General features: G+C 43.8%; 1 protein-coding gene across 2 annotated transcripts in view; it reads right to left on the minus strand.

Moving 5' to 3' along the window:
- Window positions 1–27,124, minus strand: part of spata20 (spermatogenesis associated 20) — a 368,934-nt gene that overhangs the window by 115,570 nt on the left and 226,240 nt on the right. For both annotated transcript variants that reach the window (XM_080209099.1, XM_080209101.1), the window contains exon 15: window positions 17,096–17,176. In XM_080209099.1, the coding sequence (XP_080065225.1) occupies window positions 17,096–17,176 (81 nt within the window). The remainder of the gene's footprint in view (window positions 1–17,095; window positions 17,177–27,124) is intronic.

A 27,124-nucleotide genomic window follows, 5' to 3' on the forward strand; every position in this document is an offset into this window, starting at 1 on the left:
CCTGTGTGGCCAGCTGATCGGTGTACATATGACTTGTGAATCTCCAATCTCCATCACTCAGCCATTGGTGGCCACACCATCAGCTGCCTGGACCCTCAGTTCTGGAATTCCCTCTTTCACCCTCTTAATTTCTCTCTGCCTCTTTAAGACGCTCCTTTAATCCCAAATCTTTGATCAATATTCTGCTCCCCTGTCTTAATTTTATTTGGTAACATTCCTGCCATGTGTACAGGGATAGTTTATTGCCTTAAAGGTGCTATAGAAACGCAAGTTGTATAGATTTCCAGAGGTCCCCAAATCCCTGTCTCTCTCTTTAACCCACTCACTCCTAGGGAATGTGATTCTCTATTTGCCCCCCTCCATTTTCATGTAACAATAATTTTGTTTAGAATTTTAGTCTACATTACAGGTGATAAGCTTTAAAGCAGAATATCAACATTCTGGCTATGAAAATCATGCCATGAGACAGGGAAACATCAAGTTTTTTTACACCATAACAGCATTATTTACTGTTAAGCAAATGCAGGTTGCATCTTAACTGGGTAAGGGTAACAAATCTGAGGCTCTTTCTGGATCACGGTGCATCAGACACAGCCAAGCTTCTGTCTGACTGTGTGCTGAACACAGCTGTGGTGTAGATATAAGCACTGCTGCTGCATTCTGACAGCTCACAGACTTTAATGAAGATAAAGCAAAATGATTAATGATGAGTGGAGGATATAGGACACCGGGGACAGCTTAGATATCTCACAGTGATGGAAAGGACTGACACAAACAATCCAGGAGCTGTTCACACACCACGCAATCACGGGAGTGTGGGACACATTGGATAGCTCCATTAAAGGGCTGGCACAGGTACAATGGGCCGAATTGCCTCGATGGGAACAGAAGGTCATTTAGTTCCTTGAGCATGTTCTCCCACTCAGAGAGGCTGACTGATTGCTGTTCTAATTCCACCCATCCACCTTGACTCCAGATTCCTTAATACCTTCGGATAGGAAGGAGCTGTTGTCAAATTTGAAAGGATTAACTGAGCTGTAGCATCTGCTGCTTTTAATGGAAGAGTTCCAAACTTCTACCATCCATTCCACGAGGAAGTGCTTCCTAACTTCTCTCCTGAACGGTCTGGCTCAGATTTTAAGCACATGTCTCCTTATTCTGGACCTCCCATCAGCAAAATATGGTTCTCTCTATCTCCCATATCAATTATTTTCAAAATCCTGACCTAATCACCTTTTAAGCTTTTATATTCCTGATGGTGGGTGGGCAACAAGGAGGCAGATTGGAGCGTTAAATATAAGGAAGATGTGAGCCTTATTATTGATCATCTTTAACTCTGGTCACTCAGGTTTCCCAAGCCTCAAGAAACCTGGCAGCTTCATCCATATGAGGGCTTTGTGGATGCAGGAATGAGTGCCTCCATAAACAGTAAACATGGAATCCCTTTGTTTCAAACATGAGGGTCACCTTGGCCACACTCTTCCATCATAGTTTTCAGAGTCTGATGCCACCTCTCAAACACTAGCTATTATCCAGAGTCACAGCGAATGAATTTTTATCTCCCAATTGTCCATAAATAACTTTTCTCAATAATTTTGACACAAAATTCGACCCCTGATCAGATTGAATTTCTTTGAAAAGCCATATCGGGTAAAGGATTTACCACCCTTTTAGCTGAGATACTTCTGAATGGGATAGCTTCAGGAAATCTAGCTGATATATCCATGGCAATCAACAAATATTGGTTTCACTGCCAATTTTTGGTCAGGAACTCACACAATGAGAATTTGTGATAAAGGTTCTTCAAAAGCTGAGATAGGGATCAAAGGTGCTGGGTTAATTACAGCTTGTGGTCACCCCACTACTTAAACTTTAAGTTTATGCTTATTTATTATTGTCACAAATAGAATTACATTAACATGCAATGAAGTTACTGTGAAAAGTCCCTGGTCACCCACACTCTGGTGGCTGTTCAAATACACTGAGGGAGGATTTAACATGGCCAATGCACCTAACCAGCACGTCTTTGTGGGACTGTGGGAAGAAACCGAAGTACCCAGAAGAAACCCATGCAGACATGGGGAGAACATGCAGACCCCACACAGACAGTGACCCAAGTTGGGAATTGAATCTAGCACTGTGAGGGAGCAGTGCTAACCACTGTGCCACTCCGGCAAGTGTGATAAGTGTTTCAGAAATTAGGCACATCTCTGTAATTCAGGCCAGTGGAAATGTTTCAGTATCTTGGCTTTAGTTTTCCTTATCCCCCAAATGACTCTCCCAATGGTATCACATGAGCTATTCTTAGAATCTCTTTTTTATATTCAGGAGGTAGTACAATGTGACATTCTTCTGCCCATGTATTACATGAGCTCACGTGGTGGTCTCCACCTTCTCATCGGGACCTTATCCTTTACATAATAACATACAAAAATGCACTGTGCTTCCAATGTTGAATATTCTACTTGCTAAAATTGGTGTAATTTGGAATCTTTCTGCTGTACCTCAATCAATCTCTTTGACCAGTAATAAATCTGACAACACCAGGTTAATGTTCAACAGGTTTATCTGGAATCACGAGCATTCAGAGCTCCGCTCCTTCATCAGGTGATCATCGTCACTCACCTGATGAAGGGGCAGTGTCCCGAAAGCTCGTGATTCCAAATAAACTTGCTGGACTTTAACCTGGTGTTGCCAGACTTCTTACTGTGCCCACCCCAGTCCAACGATGGCATCTTCACCTCAATCCGTTCGAAGTGAACACTGGCTGGAATGCCACCTTGCCCACCACGGAATCGGAGCTGGCGAGGGTCCGACAACAGAAATATCCGCTGACCTCAGATGGGGATTTCCAGTCTTGACCGAGCGAGGCTGTAAAATCCTGCCCGCTGTCTATTTACCTTGACTTGCTGCTTCTGCAGTCAGTGTGAAAAATCGTATTCGATATGCTGATCTCATTTGCTTCATCCTGCTCCTCCGATTCTGATTGTTCTTTAAGTTTGTGTGCCTGTGATCTCGCCACTACACAATCTGGAAATGTTCCAGGAAATTCTTTCCGTAAGGTCTCTGTGGCTAGATTGAATACAAGGCTGTTCAACTACCACGGGCAACAGCCTGACCTGTGATCCTGCCAAATCATTCCCCAAAGTAAACTTAACCCCTGCACTAGGTAATTTCGGTACCAATCCTATAGTTACTTCTCAGCACCTTAAGTTAATCTGCACTGGAATAATGTTCCTGTTTTCCCCATGAATGCTTGTGATCAGAGCTTCTTTAAGCATCCCTATGGGACAAGAGAATTTTAATGTCCTTCCCCATTCTAACCTGTCCACATGGAAAATGTTCCCTACACACAAAATCCATGAAGGCATCCACTACCTGCTGATCACTTTGCCCCTGTCCAATTTGTGCACACATATTCATCTTCACTGGCTGCTTGCTCACTCTATGCAAAAGCCCTACCAGATTTTCTTGTTCTTTATTCTCTGGTTTCACTTTTCCGTTTTCAAGATTGATAACTCCAATTAGCTTTTCCTTTAATACTCAGAATTCTGATGACATGTGATCCAATTTATTGCAACAGTAACATCTAATGCTCTTAACCTCTTTCAGAAGGGGTGAAACCCCTTGAACACTGTCTTTTCTCTGTGGTACTTAAAACTGAGAGTTTCAACCACTCTCTCTTGACTGTCACTTCTCACACCTTTCCATTTTCTATCTTTTTTCTGAAAATTATAGGAGAAAGGTTTGATCCTATGGATCAGACTGTGATTATTAGCTAGCTCTACTGCCTATCTAGCAGTCTGAACTCTTTGTTTCTCCATGCGCATCCTAAAATTAAAGAGATTGAACTTTTGAATTACTCTAAAACTATCAACCCTAAGGGGTTCAAATATTTTTGGGATATTTAGTGCCCACATCCAACATTCAAAATAGTTTTCCTTTAATCTTTCGAATTCAAGATGAGTTTGACTAGGCTGTTAACTTGGGTTTGGGATCTTCTGCCTATATGCCTCAGGAACCAACTCATATGCACCAAGCAGGGGTCTTCTGATTGTCTCATTGTTCCTCGATCTCTCCTCATCTAAAGATGCATATACTTTAGTCGCATTATCTATAAATTTACTCAGCAAGACCATTGTCCCATTCTCTTGTGGGCATTTTAACTGTCTAGCTACTTTTTAAAAAGATATAATGAATGCTTCTACATTCTTCTCCTCAAATTTTGGAAGTGTCTGTACAGGTTTAAATATCTCCCCCACAAGGTTTGTGTCTGCAGCTGCTTCTCCTTCATCCTGTTCCAGTGTGTCTACTTTAATTCTCTGCATTCTAAGCTCAAATTTCCCTAACCTCTTCTCTGACTGCTATTGCTAACTTCTGCATTTAAAATTCTCTTTGTAAACCTCTCTTCTCTTTTGTAGTTCTAGTTTTCTCATTTCTAATTTTGCCATTTCCCTTTCTCTTTCAGCCTGAATGCGTGCTAATTCCACTGCCTCACTTTTCAGACAAGTGTGCTTGCCCGACATTCTGGCAAGTTTATTAAGTGCTCCGCTACTTTTCCACAATCTCGATTTCTTTAACCCTACAAGTGAACCCAGCTCCAATTTATCTGCCAATTCCAATAGCTTAGCCTTAGGCACATTTTTCAATCTTGCCACGGTTATGTTATCCACTTCCAAATAAGTTGAGACCAGAGCGAAAGCCATTTCTTCTTTAACTTTGAATAACAACTTCTCACTTGCTTTCAATGCTTCTCAAAAATTCACAAAGCCAAATTCTCTACAACAAAAGAATGATACTTTTTAAAATATCACAGTCCAAGAGCCTCCAATTTTACATGTTACAAAACCTTGCTAATATTATGTGCGAGGGGGTTCCAATTCTCGTGGTATATTGTTTTTCAGATATTATTGAGAAATGTTTGCAGAAATAGTGGGAACTCAGACCTCTCTTTCATTAAGCAAATAAATAAAAATATTCATTAAAGTAGAAGAATGATAATAAAACACTACAAAGAACAGTTTCATACTTTATCAAATTAACAGTAAGCACTTCGTCCCTCAAAGACCGAAAACCCAAAAGTATATGTTTCCATTGTAATCTCAAACTCTGTTGAGACCCCGTTTCTCAAACAACCTATTGGTCAAATCTAGCCAGCGATTACAACACTGTAGAGCCTCAGTGACCAGGACTTGTGAATGGTCTTCTGTTCAGTGAACAGAATGATCGTTTGCACAAACTAGCTTGCCTTTGGTGCGTCATCTCTAGCTGAACTGTTTCTTGAGGATGGCTGCATCTCTCTCTCTCTCGTTGCTGTTTCTTCAACCCTCCATCAGTATCAAAATCGCTTCCTGAATCACTAATTGTAACAATTGCAAAGAAAACACTGTTCCCTATTCTTTCCTCTCTCTTAGGTACTACCTACATACGGTTTACAAAATACATGGTGGCTTGATTTACTTGTATAGAAAAAAATATTCATTTTAATAGCAACCTACTATATCATGACACTTGTGTGAAAGATTATAGCTCGTGAAATAAAAGCGACAGTAGCAGCATGGGTACAAAATTGACTGAATAATAATAGAAAGCAGAGCATAATGGCATGGATATTTTTCAGGTTGAAGGAAAGATTGCTGTGGTATTCTCTAGGGGTCCGCACTGGACCCTTACTTTTCTTGATGTATACATTAAAGACCTAGATCTTGGGTGCACGGGTGACAATTTCAAACTTTGCAGATGACAACTTGGATATATTGTAAACCGTGAAGAGGACAGCGTAGAGCTTCAAAGAACATAGATAAGTTGACGGAGTGGGCAGGTTGGGGGCAGATGAAGTTCAATGCAGAGAAGTGTGAGGTGATGTATTTTGGTAGGAAGGATATAGAGGATATGGGGTAAAATTCTTAAAGGGGTGGAGGAGCAGAGGGACCTGGGTGTATAAATACATAAATCACTGAAGATGGCAGGGCAGATGAAGAAAGCAGTTAATAAAGCATATAAATTCTTGGTTTTATTAATAAGAATAGAGTACAAGAGCAAGGAAGTTATGCTGAACGTATGCAAAACACTAGTTAGACATCAGCTGGAACACTGTACAGTTCTGCGTGCCACACTATAGAAAGGGTGTGAACGTACTGGAAATGACCCAATGCAGTTACCCATTGCTGCCAGTCACCCTCCTTCATCAGGAAGGGGTGAGGAAGAGATTGGGGCAATGAGCTCCTCCACAATTGCTTTCAATTGGCCAGACCGAAAACTTGTGATTTTGAGGACCATTGCTGCTTATCCCCAGTGAAGGGATCCTAATCAACACACAGGATCTTCAGACATTTCACACAATCAGAACAATTTTCTTTTCATTAAACAGTGCCACAGGATCTTTAACAGTTATCAGGACAGGCAAACAGCTTCACACCGCACCCACAGCACAGGCTCCAACAATGTAGCAATCCTTTGGTCCTACTGGTTGGGGAATCCAGAGCCAGAGAGATAGTTTCAGGATACGGGGTAGACCATTTAGGACTGAGATGAGGAAAAATTTCTTCCCTCGAAGGATAGTGAACCTGTGGAAGGCTCTACCACAGAAGGCTGTGGCAACCAAGTCTCTGAACACATTCAAGAAAGAGCTAGATACGTTTTTATATTTTAATGACATCAAGGGATATGGGGAGAAAGCAGGAATATGACATTGAGATAGAGGATCATCCATGACCATATTGAACAGCAAAGCAGAACCGAAGGACCGAATAGCCTGCTCCTACTTTCTGTGCAGTAGTGTATACATAGATCAAGCGCTCAAATATTAGAGTGTGGTAGAAACCCACAACACTCAGGCTCAGGGACAAAAATGAGTTCCACCAAAGAGGGCAAAGAGACAGATGGACAAGCAAGGACTCAAAGGCAACCCTGCTCTGTGGCTGTTAGTCCATTTCATCGAGCTGCTATTTGAGATCTTAATGTTCTCACGTTATGGAAAATAATAAAAAATCAGCCAGAATTCCCAGCGTTGATCACTAAGTGCTGAACCCCTGCACAGATGTAGATGGAGTTATGATTGGACCAGACGTGACCCCTTCCACAGCTGAATATGTTGCTCACATTTGCTGTACAGCTTCACGTACAAAGAATAATCAGCTGGGCAAAGGCTCGGATGGGACAAGCTTTCGGGAAAGAGATTACGTTGGGAACCAGATGTAACATATAAAACATCGTAAAACACAGCTATTTATTTCATGTCAACATCAGTTGAGAACAAGTAGATGATAAATAACCAATGGATGTCAAAGGGTTTGAAAATATGGACAGCCTCAGGAAAGCCCTAAAATAACACGAGAACACATATAAAACAAGCTGATCAGCTCTTTATCTGCTAAGAAGACAGGACATATTTTTACATTACTTTGACAGTGTTAACAGATTAATGGCTGTGGCTCAGTAAGTAAATAGGTCAGGCTGATAAATGAGGCGATGTCAGTCAGGCTTGTGTATTGGCTTCACTGGACAATCATTGTGGCTGGCTTCAGAGATGGAGAGCACGCTACAGTTCTTAAAGAGGACTATATCTCTCTCGCCTTTTAGTCATCACTCTATTTTATCCCTTTCTCTCGAAGCCATTCTGCTGTACAGGCTTAGGCCCCCTTGTGGGGGATTTTTTATAGTGGTGGCACTCGGCAATCCCTCCCTTTTCCATTCCATTGTGGGGCTGGGTATTTGAGATTCCCTGCTAATTTTAGGGAGTCTGGCCCATTTTGTGACGAGAGATGCCTCCCAACACCTCACAGGAGTTATGAGTTACAGGAAAAGCCCAGCCCCAAGTGCAGGACCAAGAAAAAAAACATCCATCTGCTCCTGGGATTCTTTTGTTGACAGACTTTGAAAGATAAAAATAAACCGTGCCTTCAGCTTCAATAGTTAAATGCTGCATTGTAAATAAGATCTGTTTCAATCACAGTGATTAGTTATCGGCTCAGCCTAGCATTGTTTAAAGAGTTTATGATGCATTTGAGTACTTTTCTCGTTTTATGCACTCAAAACTGAAGAAACCACTGCTTAGGATCTCTAGTAAATAATCTGAAGAGATTTAAATGGTCTGAGTCATTCTGAAATGAAAAGAAAACCTTCAGCAATTATCACTCGAGATGAAAAAAACCTCCATCTGCTCCTGGGTTGCTTTGATCGTCAGGACACCGGGGAGGCTGGTTTGTATGACAAACAAAATGCTAAACAAAGCCTCATTCTCAGACGCACGTAAGCTAGTAGAGTATTTAAAAAAAGGAGGGAGGAGTTCTGCTGCTGGGATCTTGCTATACACAAACCGGATGCTTCATTTTCCCATTCAGTGGCTGGACTTCAGAGCGTAGCTACTTAGCCATGAAGCATTTTGAGATGTCCTCCGATGTGCAGGCGGTGATAGGCGCGGCAAAGGTTCATCATACTAATACTGAGGGGTCAAAGTATTCCCCTGGAGATTACAGAGGTGATCTCATTGAGGTGTTTAAAGGAATACACAGGAAAAATCGATTTCCTCTGCTGGGGGGGATCTAGAAGGGATCTGGGTCATTCAGAGATGAAATCATCAAACACTTCTTCAAACAAAGCTACCAGCATAATTAAAGACCCCACGCACTCCAGACATTCTCTCTTCCACCTTCTTCCCTTGGGAAAAAGATACAGAAACCCGAGATCACGTACCAACAACTCAAAAACAGCTTCCTCCTCGCTGCCATCAGACTTTTGAATGGACCTACCTTGCAATAAGTTGATCTTTCTCCACACCCTAGCTTTGAATGTAACACTACATTCTGCACTCTCCCCTTCTCTAGGAACACTAGACTTTGTCTGTAAAGCTCACAAGAAACAATACTTTTCACTGCATGTGACAACAATTAATCAAATCAAATGGTATTGGAAATCTGGAAAACTTCCTTAAAGGGCTGTGGGTCCTGGGGGTCAATTACAGGTCAACAGATTTTTGTTACATAATGGTAGGGATCAAAGCTGGCTAAATAGACTTGATATATGGATCAACCATGATCTAAATAAATTTGGACCAGGTTTGAGAGACCAATCTACTCTGTTCCTATATACTAATGCTGATACTTTTTCTCAGAGTAATAAAACGTCTGTAAACCTCGGCTACCTTCTCACTAGTGTGATCAACTGTCTGGAATGCTGAAGCAATCCAGCTCTACAAGGCTATTTTTCCCACAAGTGGGACCGATCCAGACTACATAGTCCCCGGTTAGCAGTAAAGCTATTTGAAATTCTTCTGATGTTTATGGCCTGTTCACATGACAACGGGAGAAGGAAAGTACACTGACTGTTTAGTCAAACAGAGCTGCAAATTTTTCAACGCTTGCAAAGCAAATTCCTGAAACCAGCCCTTTAACACGGCAGTCAGATATACTGTGCCTTCAGCTTCGATAGTTAAATGCTGTATTGTAAGAAAGATTGTTTCAACCAAAGTCATTGGTTATCGGCTCATGTTTAAATGGAGCTCCCAAAACACAGAACCAAATTGGTACGATTTCAGTTGCTACCACAATGTTCATTTTAGAACCACAGAAAATGACAGCTCAGAAACAGGCCTTTTGGCCCTTCTTGTCTGTGCCGAACCATTTTTTGCCTAGTCCCACTGACCTGCACTTGAACCATATCCCTCCACACCCCTCTCATCCATGAACCCGTCCAAGTTTTTCTTAAAAGTGACTCCGGCCACTTGATCTAGCAGCTCATTCCACAATCAAAAAATTTTGATTTTTTTTCATTTGGTTATTATTGCTGGGAGTTGTCAAGGTTAAAAACTAGTCCAAAAAATAGGTCGCGTGAGACTGCCCCAAAGCTAAGTGAGTTCACTCAGTGAGAAAGAGCTCAGGAGGATCTTGAAATCGAGCCCATGTCAATGCTGTGTGAGTTGATCACTGACTGGTCAGTGCTAGAGAACCTCTGATTGTAGTCCCTGCCTCTGAGCAAAACCCTCCTGGAAGTGTGCATGTAGAAGAGTAGAGGTGAGGACAGGATGTCGCTTGGTTGTGTTAGAGTCCACACATGAAAAATGCTTTCTACGGGTACCTGGTATGCATGGACCCAGAACCCAAGCAGGGAGTCAAGATCTTTCAGAGTACTGTAAAGTGGTGAGGGAAGAATCAGTCAAGTAGCACATACTTGTAAACAGGCCAGATACGTTTGTGTTACTGTAAAAAGACTAGCATTTATATAGCATTTCTTAACACCATCGGACATCTCAAATTGTTTTACAGCAGATGAAGCACTTGTTAAATGGAGTCACTGTTGTAATATAGGAAACAGGCTTCCTATATTACAGCAGCCACGTTATACACAGCAAGCTCCCACAAACACGGTAATGACCAGATCATCTGTTTCTCTGTGATGTTGATCAGGACACCGGGGATAACTTCCTGGTCTTCTTTGACATAGTGCAACGGATGGTTTGCAACCACCCAAGTGAGAGGATGGAGCCTTGGTTTAGCGAATCATTCAAAAGACCGCCCTTGCAATAGTGCAGCACTCCATCAGTGCTGAGCTGGAGTGTCAGCCCAGATGTTTGTATTCAAGCCCTGGAGTAGGACTTCAACCGGGAACCGTCTGATTCAGGGGCAAGAATGCAACCAACTGAATTACAGTTGACATGGCAATAATGGTGACTACCTCTCAGTCCCTTGCTAGATGTTATGTGGTTAAAAAGTCTCACAACACCAGGTTAGAGTCCAACCAATTTATTTGACAGTAAACTCACAAGCTTTCGGGGTTTGCCCCTCCGTCAAGTGAATGGAGAGTTTTGGCCTCAGACAGAGCACACAACAGCACACACATAAAATATGAGACCTTGATTGATCATCATTGAGCAATCATTGATATCAAATAAACTGGCTGGACTTAAACCTGGTGTTGTGAGACTTCTTACTGTGTTTACCCCAGTCCAACACCGGCATCTCCACATCATGGGTGAGGGGGAACCGGTGGATGGATTGACTGGGATTTCGAACAGTTTCTCCTGTTTAATTTCCAACCATCTACAGCCTTACAGGCCTCCCATCTTCTGTGTGTTGCTTCCTATCCCTTTAGTGAGTTCTGTGTTGCTTGTTTCTTGTCGCTTTCCATTGATTCCGTTGAAGTGGTGGAGGCTGCCTCGCTAAATATTTTTAAGAAGCGGGTTGATGGGTTTTTGATAAGAGAAGGGATTAAGGGTTATGGGGAGAGGGCGGGAAAGTGGAACTGAGCCACGACAGATCAGCCATGATCTTATTGAATGGCGGGGCAGGCTCGAAGGGCTAGATGGCCTACTCCTGCTCCTATTTCTTATGTTCTTATGTTCTTATGATAATCTGATTGTCAGCCGACTGCGTCACATTTTTCTTTTAAACAGTTTAGAAGAGATTCAATAAATAAATCCTCATGTTTTTCCTTCTCTCCTCTGCTTCGTCCCACTCATATCAAAAATATCTGTTCATCATTCATGTTTCAAATTCTGACGGGTGGCTGTGATGTGAAAAACTGTCTGGTGTGTCTTGCTCTCTGACCTGCTGGATGTTTCCAATATTTGTTTCTGTTTTATGTCATATTTCCGGCATTTACAGTTATTTTGAAAACAACAGGAGAGAGAGAGAGAAAGGGTATGTTAGGGTAAACAGAATCAGTAGACCATCCCATGTTCAACTGCTGTTCACATGGAACCCTTCTCCACTTCGTCTTCAAAGATCTCGTTTGAATATTTGCTACTACCACCAAGGTCTGCACCAGCGGCGGCTTGTTCATAGCATCCCTGCAGTACAGAAGGAGGCTTTTCAGCCCATTGCGTCTGCACAGACCACAATCCCATCCAAGCTCTATTGCCACAATTCCACACATTTACCCTGCTAATCGCCCTGACACTAAGGTCAATTTTAGCATGGCCAATCAACCCAACCCGCACATCTTTGGAAGGTTCCACCATTCAATCAGATCACGGTTGATCTATATGTTAACTCGAATTGCCCTCCTTAGTTCCGTATCCCTTTATCCCCTCGCCTAACAAGAATCTTATCAATCTTTGTTTTGAAATTTTTAATTGACTGACCCACCCACTCATCACTCCAAACCCCACCACCATCTGCCTCAAAATCCTTTTGGGGGTCACCAACAGCCTCAATAGTTGTTTTGGGGATGAGATTTCCACTATATTTTTTTGTGAAAGAGTGCTTCCTGTCCTCACCCCTGAATGGGCTGGCTCTAACTTTCAGGCTATGCCCTCGCAATCTGGCCTTCCTCACCGGAGCACAGTTTCTCTCTATCCTTAGTAAGTTCTTTGTTTATCATAAATGCCAATATGTTTATGAAGTGTTGAGCAGGATAGTTTAACTCTAGAAGTGGCAGGAGGAGGAAGAATTCAAGGGTAGGATGATTTTGAAGGTGAAGGGGAAAAGGTGAATTTGAATTCCTTAATGGAAGCGTAGATGTTATGAAGCAAGTTACCAACTTCCTCCAAAGTAAAATTCTTTCAAACCAACTTGAGATTCAAGGTAAACAGAAGCCATCCAGCCACCAGGCGCAGCGCTTCGCCTGCAGGAAACTCTTGGAGCCATCGCCTTCCTGAAGAACAAAACAACTGAACCATGCTAAACCCCATCCCCAGACATCACCATCAGCAAGCAAAACATCTCTCAATACGGAGGTGGCTTCAGGGACTCTCTTTATACTAGACCATAAGAAATAAGAACAGGAGCATTCCAATAGGATCTGGGCTGATCTGACATTCCTCATGTCATAGAAACAGAAAGAGGCCATTCGGCCCATTGATTCTGCACCAACCACAATCCCACCCAGACTCTACCTCCATATCTCAACATTTTTTTTTAACCAACTAATCCCTCTAATCTACGCATCTCAGGACACTAAGGGCAATTTTAGCATGGTCAATCAACCTAACCCGCACAAGAGCAGAGAGATCTCAGTGTACATGTGCATAGCTCCCTGCAAGTTGGCACCCAGGTTGATAAGGTTGTTAAGAAGGCGTACGGTGTGTTAGCTTTTATTGGTAGAGGGATTGAATTTCGGAGCTGTGAGGTCATGTTACAACTGTACAAAACTCTGGTGCGGCCGCACTTGGAGTATTGCGTACAGTTCTGGTCGCCGCATTATAAGAAAGATGTGGAGGCATTGGAAAGGGTGCAGAGGAGGTTTGTCAGGATGTTGCCTGGTATGGTGGGAAGGTCTTATGAGGGAAGGCTGAGGGACTTGAGGTTATTTTCATTGGAGAGAAGAAGGTTACGAGGTGACCTAATTGAGGCATACAAGATGACCAAAGAATTGGACAGGGTGGACAGTGAGAGCCTTTTACCTCTGATGGTGATGCCTAGCACGAGGGGACATAGCTTTAAATTAAGGGGTGGTAATTATAGGACAGATGTCAGAGGTAGGTTCTTTACTCAGAGGATAGTAAGGGCATGGAATGCCCTGCCTGCAGCAGTTATGGACTCGCCAATTTTAAGGGCATTCAAGTGGTCAGTGGATAGGCATATGGATAACATTGGAATAGTTTAGGTTAGAGGGTCATTAGATTGGTTCCACTGGTCGGCGCAACATCGAAGGCCAAAGGACCTGTACTGTGCTGTAATGTTCTACGTTCTATCTTTGGACTGTGGGAAGAAACCGGTGCACCCAGAGGAACCCCATGCAGACACGAGGAGAATGTGCAAACTCCACACAGACAGTGACCCAAGCCGGGGATCGAACTCAGGTCCCTGGAGCTGTGAAGCAGCAGTGCTAATCACTGTGCTACCGAGCCACCCGCACTTTCCTGCTCTTTCCCCATAACCCTTGATTCGCTAACTGACCAAAAATCTATTTCAGCCTTAAATATGCACAAGCACTCTGCCCCCACAAGTTTCTGTGGTTGTGATATGGAGTTCCAAGGACTCAACACTCAGACAGAAAATCCCTCTTCATCTCAGTTTTAAATTGGTGCATCTTTATTGTGAGACTATGTCCTCTGGTCCTGAGGAAGAACATCCTCTCAGCATTAACCCTGTCAAGACCCTGAAGAATCCTATATGTTTCAATGAAATCACATCTGTCTTCTGGATTCCAATGTGTTGAGTGCCAACCTGTTTAACCTTTCCTCATAAAACAATCCCTCCATACTGGAGATCATCCTAGTGAATCTTCTCTGAACTGACTCCAATGAAATAATATCCTTCTTTGAACAAGGGGCCCAAAACTGCTCACAGTACTTTAGATGTGGTCTCACCAGTAGCTTGTACAGTTGCAGGAAGACTTCCCTACTCTCACATTCCAACCACCTTGAAATAAGGGCCAACGTTCCATTAGCCTTCCTGGTTGCCTGTTGCGCCTGTATGCCAGTGTTCTGTGTTTTGTGTACAGATAGACCAATATTGATTCAATGACAGACAAACTTGTGTCAGTTCCTGTGGATCTGTGATCACACAGAACATTAGAACAGGTCACATCCAGTTCACATAGCACATTATAAACTAATTGCCCATTAGAAAACAAGTGAACGTACATCTGGTTCTGCTGTTATCTGTTATCCCGTAGTGTGCACAATGCTTTCAGAATACCGAGGAGATTATCCACTGACAGTTCCACAGGGCAACACATTCTAAGGTGCAGGAACCCAAGATTTCTTAGGTTCTCGTGCCTTTGTCTCATGTTCAGTGTGGAATCCTCCTCCAATGCTGTGAACCTTGTCGTACATCCATGCTGATTCATTTGGACCTTCTAGTGGCCTTGGTGGAGACCGTAAGGTACATAAAATATGAATTCAGCAATAGCTCAGAGTGGCGAGTTCAACTGCTTTGATGTTTACACATTGCTCATCATCGAACACTCCAAGTCAGCGTATCATGACACAGGTACCATTTGCACGGCTTTCCGAGCGACGTCTTAAGCACTCAAAACCAACATGTCAGGACAAATCCACATATTCCTGAAGGTCATTACAAGGGAGTCACTGACCTTACCAGAAAATGTTGACATCGTTTGTAATCAACTGTACTCAAAGACAATCATTTAGTTATCCTTCAACATTGCAAGTAGCCTAACTGACATCAATTGCTCCAATCTGCAGCGCTTAGATATCTGAGATTAACAAAAATCACTTACCTTAAATATCCTGATATCAAAAAGGATCTGAGACATTGTTCTCTATATTTCTCAATTTTGATAGCTTCAAACATCCTAAAACTGAGCTAACTTCAGAAAAGGCAGACTCTGTTTTAACAAATGTCTCAAGAAGCTAATGTTTTGTTTTTCTCTTTAATTCATTCAGCACACCCCTGCACACTAACCACCCTAGATTACAGTACTTTTCTTCCCATTCTCTCCCTCTTTCCTCCCTCCCAAAAAGCCCTTGAAACCACTTAGCCTTTTGTAAAACAAACTTGTGAAAATGGCCACTGAGGTCAGTGAGTCAGAACTATCATCCAAGCAATGTTTTCTCTGGGATGCAGCTGTTTCCAAAGAATAAGGATGGGGGGGTGGAGGCATTGAGGGATCAAGGACCATTAGGCTGTGTGCGTGGCTTCCTTGGAAGTGTGTGTGCAAGAGGCAGTCAGAGAGTGAGGGTGAGGGCTGGAGCACTTTTTTGTTTTTATTTTAACTCAGATGGAAGTCCCACGGCCCTGAGGAAGGCCTTATAAACAGCCCAACTCCTTATAAACAGCCCACCGCCTTATAAACTGCACCCGGCAGCTAGACTGCTTGTGATTTCTTTCCCAGATAGGCTGGCCCAACCCCAGTCTGCACTATAAACTGGAAAAGAAAGAATACTGCTCCAAAATGCTTTTCCTTACTGGGTGGACACAGTATTCCAACTTGAGGCTTATCTGAGATCTTGTCTATGGATACAGTACAGAACAAACATGGATAGCTGCAGACATTTGCCATATATCATTAACAGCTAAATTACAGAAATTAATACCCTAATAATTAGCAGTCAGCACAGTTTCAGAAGGAATGATTTTGATACTTCTTCAAAGCCAGCGATATCCCAAGTAGACATGCCACAGCCTTGGGATAAGCGTTCTAAGACTCCCAGAAAGCCTTTAATAAAAAACTATATGAAATACTGTAACACAAGGTAAAGCGTTCAATTTGTATGAAAAGTCAGTGACTTCAAACTTTAACTCTGCTTTTCCCTCCACAGATGCTGCCTGACCTGCTGAGTATTTCCAAAGTTTTCCCGTTTTATTTCAGATTTCCAGCATCTGCAATATTTTACTTCTACATTTCGAATGCTTTTTTTGCCCTGGGGTCAAACTTCAAAGTGGATGCAGAACTGGCAAAAAGAGACAAAGTAGTGGGCCTTAGTTAAGGGGGTGATGGTGGCCTGGGTGAGTCTCCATACGGTTTGATCTACTTTCATATCATGCATTGCAAAACACAAGATAAGCTGGTCAAATGTGCAGATAATGCTAAACCGGGGCTCAGGTTAGTGGCAGCAGAGTCTTACAAAGCACCCAAGAAATTACAGACATTCTGCACCTTCACCAATTTTGATATCCTTCCTGAAGTGTGGTGCCCAAATGGGACACAATACATCAATGGCTGTGGCATTATCACAAGTCCAATAGCTTGGGTGACGCAGTCTAAGGGAGTTAATACTTGGAGAGTTATATCTGTATCTCTCAGGTATGATGTTTAAAAATCAAAATATGCAAGACTGGACTGTGTGCTTGGATAAGCTATAGCACGAGTTTCCACAGGAACACACTTATGCATAAGTGCGGCATTTTCCAAAACATTCTACCATTTCAAGTAACCACAAAGCATCTTCGACAAATACACATACTTGTACTAAGCAGGTTTAGATTTCACACTGGATGCCAATTATTCCTCGAGAAGGAAATGTGATCTCCACTGGTATTCCTAGCGTATTTCACAAGATCGCTCATCCCGAATTCAGGACTGCCAATCATTACTGAGAAACAATCACTTTAACCTTGCACTGTCTGGGGCAGATAATGAGAGATTTTCAGGCAGCTGGGTTTTTCTGTAATAGGCTCCACTCTTTTTTTTTGTATTGATATCCCCAGCTACTGAATCCTTTCTGCACAGTCACACAACCATATCCTACCTTGTTGTGTACAAAGTGTGTGTTGACGCACTGTATCAGTTCCTGCGTGTCAGCTGCTCCACGCTCTCCGCGGATCACGACCTGCAGCAAGGGAAGAAAAGGTAAAAACGTAAAGACAAGGGGGTGAGACTGGGCCACTGCATCCACCTGTAGTCTGTCAATTTTAACTACGTCTCAAGGCTTGTCAGTACTTTTCAGACCGACTGTAGCTGTCACTTCAGACTAAGAAAAGATTTTGAATTTTGCAGGTCTCTTGCCTCCTTCACTGCTCCTGTGACACCATGTTGCTTGTCCAGCATCTAAATCCTACTCAGGGAGAAACTTCCTCCAATTAAACTTCGGGTAAATCAAAGCCTCTGCCTTTCTTCACGATCTCCATTCTGTAGTCATCAGGGGGAAATTTTCCAGCTCTTCTCGCCGGCGGGAATCTCTGGTCCCGCTGCAGTGAACAGAGATTTGGCTGAGCACTAAATTCTCCGTCCTCACTTGCAGCCATGGTAGGGGGTAAACGACTGGAAAATTCCAGCCATCAACACCATTTCCCTCCCTCAGCACTGTCTCGGATTGTACCGCACTGCGAACAACCTCATGTCCCAGGTGGTTGACTCCCAGCTCACCTTCCAACCCCATGTGAATTCCATTAGCAAGACCCCCTACTGCCAACTCTCAATTTTTGCCTGTCTCAGTCCACCAGTTGCTGAAGCCCTCATTCATTCCTTTCTTACCCTCAGTAAAGCCATCCCTTCAGCTGTCTAGATTCTAAACTCAAATTGTCCCCGAATTGCTCCTTCCTTCTCTCCTTTCAGTTGTTCCTTGAAACCTACCTCTTTGACCAGGCTATTTCTCTAATGTGTCCTTATTCGGAATGGACTCAATTTATTTTATCTTTTCGGGACACTACTGGCGCTATACAATTGCACGTCGCTGTTGCATCTCATAAGAACACAAGAAATAGGAGCAGGAGTAGGCCATCTAGCCCTTCGAGCCTGCCCCACCATTCAATAAGATCATGGCTGATCTGAAGTGGATCAGTTCCACTTTCTCGCTTTCTCCCCATAACCCTTAATTCGCTTGTCTATCAGAAATCTATCTACCCGTGACTCAAATATATTCAACGAGGTTGCCTCCACCACTTCAACGGGCAGAGAATTCCAGAGATTCACCACCCTTTGAGTGAAGAAGTTCCTCTCAAAAAACAAATTTATTAATTCAAATAGGACTTCTCACTGGCTGAATACTCTAGGTTAATATTTCCATAATCACCCTGTTTTCTTGCTTGAAAGATAGGAAATATGATCAATATGACCAGGTAGTGTCATGTTTTGATGCCTGGTCAGGGATAACTTTCTTCTACCCACAGCTGGTGTCTATGGTCAGCTGGGTTAAGGAACATTATAATCAGGCTGAGTTCTCACTCCTTGGGCTGGATTTTTAGTCTAGGGACAGCACCTACAATTAAGAATTAAGACCAGTTCCAGATCCTGACCTTACCCTGTTGCAGCTGGATTTTTAAATAGCCAGGCCAATTAATGGCAAGGAGCAGGCAAGTCATTCGATTAAGGACAATGGACCGATTACTGAGGCTGGAGGGCCAGTTGGTACATTGACACATCGGCAGCTCCATTAGTGATGACGAGAGACAGGCAACCCCTCAACTTCACTGCACCGTCTAGAAGTAATTAATTATTTAGAGTTCAAATTGATTAGAGGTGCTTGGCCATGTGACCACAGTTGTGTCCCAGTGGCCATGGCTCGTGGGTGGTGTTCCTCGCAAAATGGAACTCAGCCCCCACATCCTGGCACGAGTCCTCCACAGCTGCCTGGCAGTGGCTTGAGCCAATGTCTCTTGCCTGCTTTGCCAACTGGAAACCATCAGAACGGGTTGGAACCCATTGGCCCTATTTACCCTCTCTTTGTTCTCCCCCTCCGCTTGCTGAAGGGCAGCCAAATTGATCCCGAAATGACCGATCCAAAAATGGCTCAGGGTCAAGATCGTGGTGCTGGGGTAGCATGGCATCCTGCAGCACAGCACTGCAGAATCTGCTTTAAACGTCCAGCTCCTGGTTGCCCTCTGATGACTGTAGGTGTTGGGGAAAAGGCGGATCGGACAGGCCTTGCATCTGAAGCTTGGCCAAAACCTGGCTGAGACCCTCACTGTCTAAGGTCACAGTGAAGCTGAACAAGATACCAGAGGACAGGGATCAAATCTCAGTGAGGAGAGGCGAGGAGAAGTTCTCGAAATACGCAAGGAGTGGTCCCAAAAGTGAGGGTCAACCGCCGTTTCCGAATTATGTGCAACAGCAGCCTGTGAGGCCATTTCTACCCAATACCATCATGGGACTGCAGCAGATCAAGGAGAAAGCCTATCACCTCAGGATAATGACAAACAGGCAATAAATTCAACCTTTCCAGCCTTGCATTCATCCAGGGAACAAGCAGAAGAGCAACTAACCCATTCTAAAAGGCAACTTTGCGTGGAAGGAAGAAAGGTGGAATTGAGATAGAAAACAAGAGGGAATTCAACTTAATAAAAGGTCAAATACTACAGATGCTGGAAATCTGAAATAAAAACAGGAAATGCTGAAAACAGCCTGAAGTCTGGCAGCATTTATGGGGAGAGAGACAGTTTCGAGTCTGACTCTTCTTTCAGAGTTGGAATTCAACTTATCCGTCGTGCACTATCTGCAATATACTGTCCACGTTTAAAATCTACAGGTCAAAGAGGAACAACAGAGTGTTCCTCTTAGCTCACTGCTGGTATTAAACTTCATTGTTAATCTTTTAATTCCAGCGATGTGTCACAAACCTCTCGCAAAGAAAACACACAGGGCCGGGACAACGGCTTAATTTAAAAATGTTCGACTGTATTGTTGAAGTACAAAATTATTCAGCAATGCTGGAAGGAGGGAAGGGAAAAGATTCAGGCTAGCAGAGTAACCATGGTAAAAGATCAAAGTGCGCAGTACAGGACACCTCTCAGCCCTAGGAGGTTAAATGGGCAAACAGTGTGAATCAGGATGTAGAGATTAGTTTAACAAAAAAACACAAAGCCTGTGGCAGGAATAGAAGATCGGGAGAAGTGAGGGATTTTGCAATAAATTGAATTTTATTGTAAAATTGTAGTCCATCACTGTTTTAACTCGTGCTTTATCATTAGTTAAGGAGAATCTTGATAATGAAAATTTCACCAGAATGTTTTTTTTAGGTCCATTCCAAGACAAGATTAGACGCCACTGCTTTCCTGTCTAATTATCTTTCGAAGCTCAATGCTGAGGTGGGTCTATGTTAGTTTGGCTCAGTTGGCTCCACTCTTGCCTGTGAGTGAGGGGCTTGTGCTCAAGCCTCGGGATGCCAATGCCATTTGAATCTATTCCTGAAGGTTTCAGCACAAAATCTCTGCCACTGGCCGCCCACCTCATTCATCCACAGAGTGCACTGCTTCCCCACATCAATCGGAAAATATTAGACATTTCAGGCAGTGTTTAACATAGGCATTGGGAGCACCTGCGAGCTAGAAAGCCACCTTGCCTACATTCAAGAAGGTCTGTCCAGATTAAAAGCATTTAACTGGGCAGTGGCAGGCCTACAGGGATCATTGACGCAGAGGAAGAAAACTCCCCCTCACCCGACGAGGGCTGAAGGCTCTTTGCATTGTTGGGCAGCACCACCAGGAATACACCCACCCTCAGCTTAGGATCACAGAGGAGTCCAGGCCTGAGGTGAGCAATGGCAGGAGGGGGGGTGCCACGAGGGAGAGGCTATCGCGTACCAGCAGCAAGGGCAAAAGGGGCGACTCTCAATGGCACCACCCCCTTCCAGTGGGGCAACTGAGTGCCTTTGATAGAGGAATCCCACGTGGAACCCCACAAGCAATCCCGACAGAATTTGCTTTTTGGGCTTCTTGTATGGTGAACCCCCCACCCGCCAACAAGTTAATCCAGCTGCTGTAGGATGTGGGCATTAATTACCCACTTGGGCACCTCAATTGGCAGCAGGGCAGAGGTGAGAAAGCAACATCCTCCCATCCAAATACATGCCCCTCCACCACCAAACTCACTTAGAGAGAAGGCATTAAATTCCACCCTTCACTTCCCAAGCTTTACTATTAGTCAAACAATCTTCCCTCCATCCCAATAATTTTTTTCAAATGTGTCCAAAGAAAACGAGAAAAAAAAATTACTTTAAATGTTCCCAATGATTTTTCTCCTGGGTTCTGCTCACAGCATTGTCCTGGAGAGTAAGGTTTAATTCCTGGGGTTTCCAGGCCAATCCCTGTTCAAGCTTCACATCAAGAGTTCAGTATACTAGCATTGCATTCATTGGGCAATTATAATAAAATTTAACTCATTAAGCTGCTATCATTCAGCTGTAATCTTCAACACAGATCCTGCTGACTGATTCTAAAGATTCTGAGACACTCCTGAAAGAACAATTCCTCCCACTCTTCTCCCTCAAATTATCAAAATAAAACTGAGCAACTCGTCACTCGTCTAGTCTGCTTTTGGTGCAACACCCTGGTGTACAGTGATTGTTACATACTCCCACGCAACAACAATGACTGCACTTCATAAAAGAATTCTGTCTCAAGATGAGATTTCTGTTATTTGATAAGGAACAGATTTAATACTTATGACAGCACATTCACACTCTGGCCACTGAACTAGGAGCGAATTGCCTCTGGTCTGCTTTGAGTTTGAAGCATTGATTCACACTGGCATCCTGCTTTGAGTTGCTGACGACTCATTGGCATTCTGGGCTTATCTTAGCGTGACGTCATAATTGTCAAAATATGTGCACAAATCAGTTCAGTTAATTTGCTGGTTATTATAAACATTTGATGGCTACAAGATTAGCAGAGCTGTTTTGTGTGAATCTCCCAGAAAGGCAAACCGACCGAACAACTCGACATTGTTTTAAAAATGCTTTCGGCATCAAATTATTTGTTATAAAAAAAACATACATAATGATGCACTATAATTTCAAAGTCAGCTGCATAGGTTAAGTGGTTTTCCTTTCCCCAGAGATTAATGAGACTCTGGGATATATTGGCAGCTGATGCGGTGGATGCGGATTGCCTTTGAGAAGGAGCTGGGATGATTCCTGGACGGGCCGATTCCTGGCTGGGACACAGGCAGCATCATCTTGAAGGCAAGTGTCTTAATGGATAATACTTAGCCCGAGTGAGCACCTCGTCCGGACTTGATTGCCTGCAGAAAGAGGGTCCAGGAGGTGGGATTTTGCAGAGTTTTTTTTAACCCACAGCTGTCCCTGGTCTCTTTCTCTGTCCTTTTAGCTGTCCCAGGAGATTAGATGGCTGTGGGGGTGAGCGTGAGGGTGGAGATGGGCAGATTCTCCAGGTATCACGAGTAAAAAGCAAACTTCATGGACAAGTTGGCATTTTCCTCCCCACCAGTAGTTTATCTGAGTGTGCACTCAGATAGACTACTGCTGCATTTCCTAGAATGTTTAAAGAAGTATTTATCAATGATTTTGCAACTCTTTTGTGAACTTGTGTTTCACCCTTTTCAGCATGGATTTCTGAGTGTGCAGCATCATCACTGGTGCAGTTTGGAATTGCTAATTTGCTGAGAATTGAATCATAGTTCACACATTAGTTGTGCCAGTTAGCTCTGAAGGAGGTTAGTGAATTGAAATATAATTCTAACATCCAATTTATAAATAACGCCATGACTCTATGATCACGCAAAGTCTGTCCTCTGCACTGATGTGGAACTGAATCAGCCGCAGTCTTGAGGCCTGGGCCAAGCAGAATCGACCAGAGTCACACATATTAGGCCTTCTCTGACCTGGAATAACCTGAATCTCAGGTTTGGGGCCTATACCTGTCCAGGTGCACGAGATGAAGCAGGAACACAGACACACCCTTAATTTCCCCTGCAAGGTAACAATGAGGCAACATCAAACTTAAATTCTCCTCTGCAATATTTTTAATAGTGCCACAAGTAGAATTACATTGACGCTACAATGAAGTTACTGGGAAAATCCCCAAGTCACCACACTCTGGGGCCTGTTCGGGTACACTGAGGGTGAATTTAGCACGGCCAATTCACTGAACCAGCACGTCTTTCGGACTGTGGGAGGAAACTGGAGCACCCGGAGGAAATCCACCCACACACAGCCACGTGAAGGAAACTTAAAGGGTTGGTGCATTCTGCTAAATCATCCTTGAACTCTGAGTAAACATTGGAGGCAACGCTGTCCAGAAGCAGGCCTCATGATGAAACCTCCAGGAATAAGTTCAACCAGAGGTGGCGACCCTGGGTTTGTCAAATAATGGGATATAAAAGGAAGTCTGTCATTGAACCAACTCAACTACACAACGCGCACGCACAGGAAAAGGCCACAGGCTTTTGGCTAATCAAGGGCTTGCCATTCAAACCTAGTAACACAAAGAATACAGTTTGCATTTCCAAGAAGGGCAACCTCATTATTGGGAGAATGAGGGAACAAATAGAAAAATGTTTAAGCTATAAGAATTGGACCTCTTCTGTACTGTACGATATCTCTGTGAGCACAGTCACAATGGGCCAAGGTCCCTGCTCTCTCTGATAAAATTCAATGGTTTCCAAAATGGTTAACAATCAATTAACTGCTCCTCAGTTTTTTTTCCCATTTGAACTACTTAGATTATATACTGAAGAAAAAATATTTCCCAATATTTTCCGTGGAGCCTGTCACTGGCTACTGCTGTAGGAAGTCTCACAACACCAGGTTAAAGTCCAACAGGTTTATTTGACAGCACAAGCCACAAGCTTTCAGTTAGTTACTGCCAACAGTCTGAATGACTGGAGAAGACGGGAACTGATTGGATTTGATTTATTATTGATGCATGTATTGGCATACAACGAAAAGTATTGTTTCTTGTGCACTATCTCCTGTTCACAGAGTACACAGGGCGAAAGAAAGGAGGGTGCGTAATGTGATGTTACAGTCATAGCTAGGGTATAGAGAAAGATTAACTTCATATATGGAAGTTCCATTCAAAAGTCTGATGGCAGCAGGGAAGAAGCTGTTCTTGAGTCTGTTGGTAAGTGACTTTAGACTTTTGTATCTTTTTCCTGATGGAAGAAGATGGAAGGGAGTATGTCTGCTGGTGAGTATGAATCATAGAATCTCTAACAGTGCAGAAAGAGGCCATTTGGCCCATTGAGTCTGCATTGACCACAATCCCACCCAGGCCCTACCTCCATATCCCTACATATTTACCCACTAATCCCTCTAACCTACACTCAACAGGACATTAAGGGTCCAAATTGGAACATGAGTTGAGAATCAGGGGCACGTCAGGAATGGTAATCCAGAGGGAAGTTACAACATTGGTTAAGAGAAAGGTCATCAATGAGAAACATTGGCCAGAATTTTACTGGCACGTCAGCCCCGAGGCTCGGAAAACAGCATCCCCGTTGACCTTGGGTGGGATTGTATGAACCTCAGGTGGGATGTGCCGGTTAAATTCCACCCATTAACTCTGTTTCTCTCTCCACAGACGTTGCCTGACCTCCTGACGTTTTTCTCGTTTTGTTTCAGATTATAAAACTTTGCTCTCCATTCTGAGCAGCTGAAATAATTATGAGTATCTAACTGATTAATCTGTCCATTGCACGCACGGACAGATTAGTCTTTCACTGATTTAACACTATCTGCAATCTCCTTACACATGGCAACTTCTTCCTGGTAGTTGAGTTTGGATCAATCACAGTACAAAGCAGGTCATTGTCTGAAACGCTAACTTGTTTTTGCTCTTTTAAAAAGTGGATGGTCCTGCTGTGCATTCTCAGTGTTTTCAGCTTTTATTTCAGATTCACAGCTTTTCTTTTCTATCCAGTGTCTGAGTCTAAGCAGGGGAGCTTGAGATTGAGAGAAATAGTAAGTGCCGGTGGAAGCCTGTGTTAAACGGCGTGGCACAGGGTGCTGCTGAGGCTCAGGCTTTGGAGCATCAGCTGAGATTTGCCAAGCGGCAGATCACGATTTTTATAAGAAATTCTTCAATCTTTTACAAGAGTTCCTTAACATGGAACACACTGCATTACGAGACACATGAGATGCTTTGGGATAAGCACAAGGCAATTTCATTTCAGTCATTATGAAATAAGAACCATTTTGTGTCCCTCCTTTCTGAGCCTCTTATTGCGTGCCTCGGAGAATAGGGGAGATTTTGAAGAAAGCTATTGCCACGTATGAGCATGAGAGTGAATAAACCATGCTATTTCCTAGCACATGCTTTCCTCCCTGCATTGCCGTATATTGTTATCCATATGTTCCCTCGAGCAACATGGGGGCACAGTGATTAGCGCTGCGGCCTCACAGTGCCAGGGACCCAGGTTCGATTCCCGGGTTGGGTCACTGTCTGTGTGGAGCTTGCAAATTCTCCTTGTGTCTGCGTGGTCTTCCTCCGGGTGCTCCGGTTTCCTCCCATAGTCCAAAGATGTGTAGGTAAGGTTGATTGGCTATGCTAAATTGAGCCTTAGTGTTAGGGGGACTAGCTGGGGTAAATATGTGGGATTACAGGGATAGAACATAAGAGCAGTACAGCACAGTACAGGCCCTTTGGCCCTCAATGTTGTGCAGAGCTTCGTCTGAAACCAAGATCAAGCCATCCCACCCCCTATCATTCTGATGTGCTCCACGTGCCTATCCAATAACTGGTTGAAAGTTCCTAAAGTGTCCGACTCCACCATCACAGCAGGCAGTGTATTCCACATCCCAACCACTCCCTCAGTGAAGAATCTACCTCAGGCGTCCTTCCTATATCTCCCACCATGAACCTCTAGGGCCTGGGTGGCAGCAGCAGGAAGCATCAGCGGCAGCAGGACACCATGACAGGTATGGCAGAGGGCAGCTCAAAATTGAGGCACCCTCTTTTTAAAATCTAAAACAAGACCTTTTGGAGTCAGGCCACCATTGTGAGGGGAGGGAAGCCTGTCCCGGGGCAGCCCAAGGCTGTTGCTTAACCCAGGAAAGGCAGGGAAGGCCTGCCCATCTGAAGCAGCGGAATGGAACCCCTGTCTGCCACCAGGAGATCGCTTCCAGGTAGCTGCTCTGTGTCCTGCAGCCTGTGGGCACCTGGAAGTCAACTGGAAAATCCCAATCTTGCCTCCAACTATAAGGCTGCTTGTTGCTCGCGAGTGGATAACCCCACCACTCCCCCATGCTGCTTCAGGAAGTTAAAAATTCAGCCCAAGATCTTCATGCACTCACACTGATCTAACATGATCATGGAATAGAATCCCTACAGTGCAGGAGGAGGCCATTCAGCCCATCAAACCTGCACTGAAAACAACCCCACCAGATGATCAGAGGATTGGATAGGGTGGACAGTGAGAGCCTTTTTCCTCGGATGGTGATGGCTAACACGAGGGGACATGGCTTTAAATTAAGGGGTGGTAATTATAGGACGGATGTCAGAGGTAGGTTCTTTACTCAGAGGGTAGTAAGGGTGTGGAATGCCCTGCCTGCAGCAGTTGTGGACTCGCCAACTTTAAGGGCGTTCAAATGGTCAGTGGATAGGCATATGGATAACATTGGGATAGTTTAGGTTAGAGGGTCATTAGATTGGTTCCACTGGTCGGCACAACATCAAGGGCCGAAGGGCCTGTACTGCGCTGGAATGTTCTATGTTCTATTAAGGCTCCATAACCCCATGTATTTACCCTTCTAGTCCCCTTGACACTTGGGGGCAATTGAGCGTGGCTCATCCACTTAACCCGCACATCTTTGTACTGAGGGGGGAAACCAGAGCACCCGGAGGAAACCCACAGACACGGAGAAAACATGCAAACTCCACACACACACACAGTGACCCTAGGCTGCAATCAAACCCTGGTCCCTAGCGCTGTGAGGCAGCAGTGCTAACCACTGAGCCACCCCATACCTAATTCTATTTTTCCATCTTGTTTGTACATCCTTTTCCTGTGCCGCTTCCACCAGTTTAAGGCTCTTCCTATTCTGCTGCAGCTGACTCGTACATTTGAAGAAGGTATTTGTTTTTTGGTCAGGACAGTAGGCAGG

The sequence above is a fragment of the Carcharhinus amblyrhynchos genome, chromosome 21 (genome assembly GCF_965287045.1).
Source record: "Carcharhinus amblyrhynchos chromosome 21, sCarAmb.v2.hapA, whole genome shotgun sequence".
Taxonomy (NCBI): domain Eukaryota; kingdom Metazoa; phylum Chordata; class Chondrichthyes; order Carcharhiniformes; family Carcharhinidae; genus Carcharhinus; species Carcharhinus amblyrhynchos.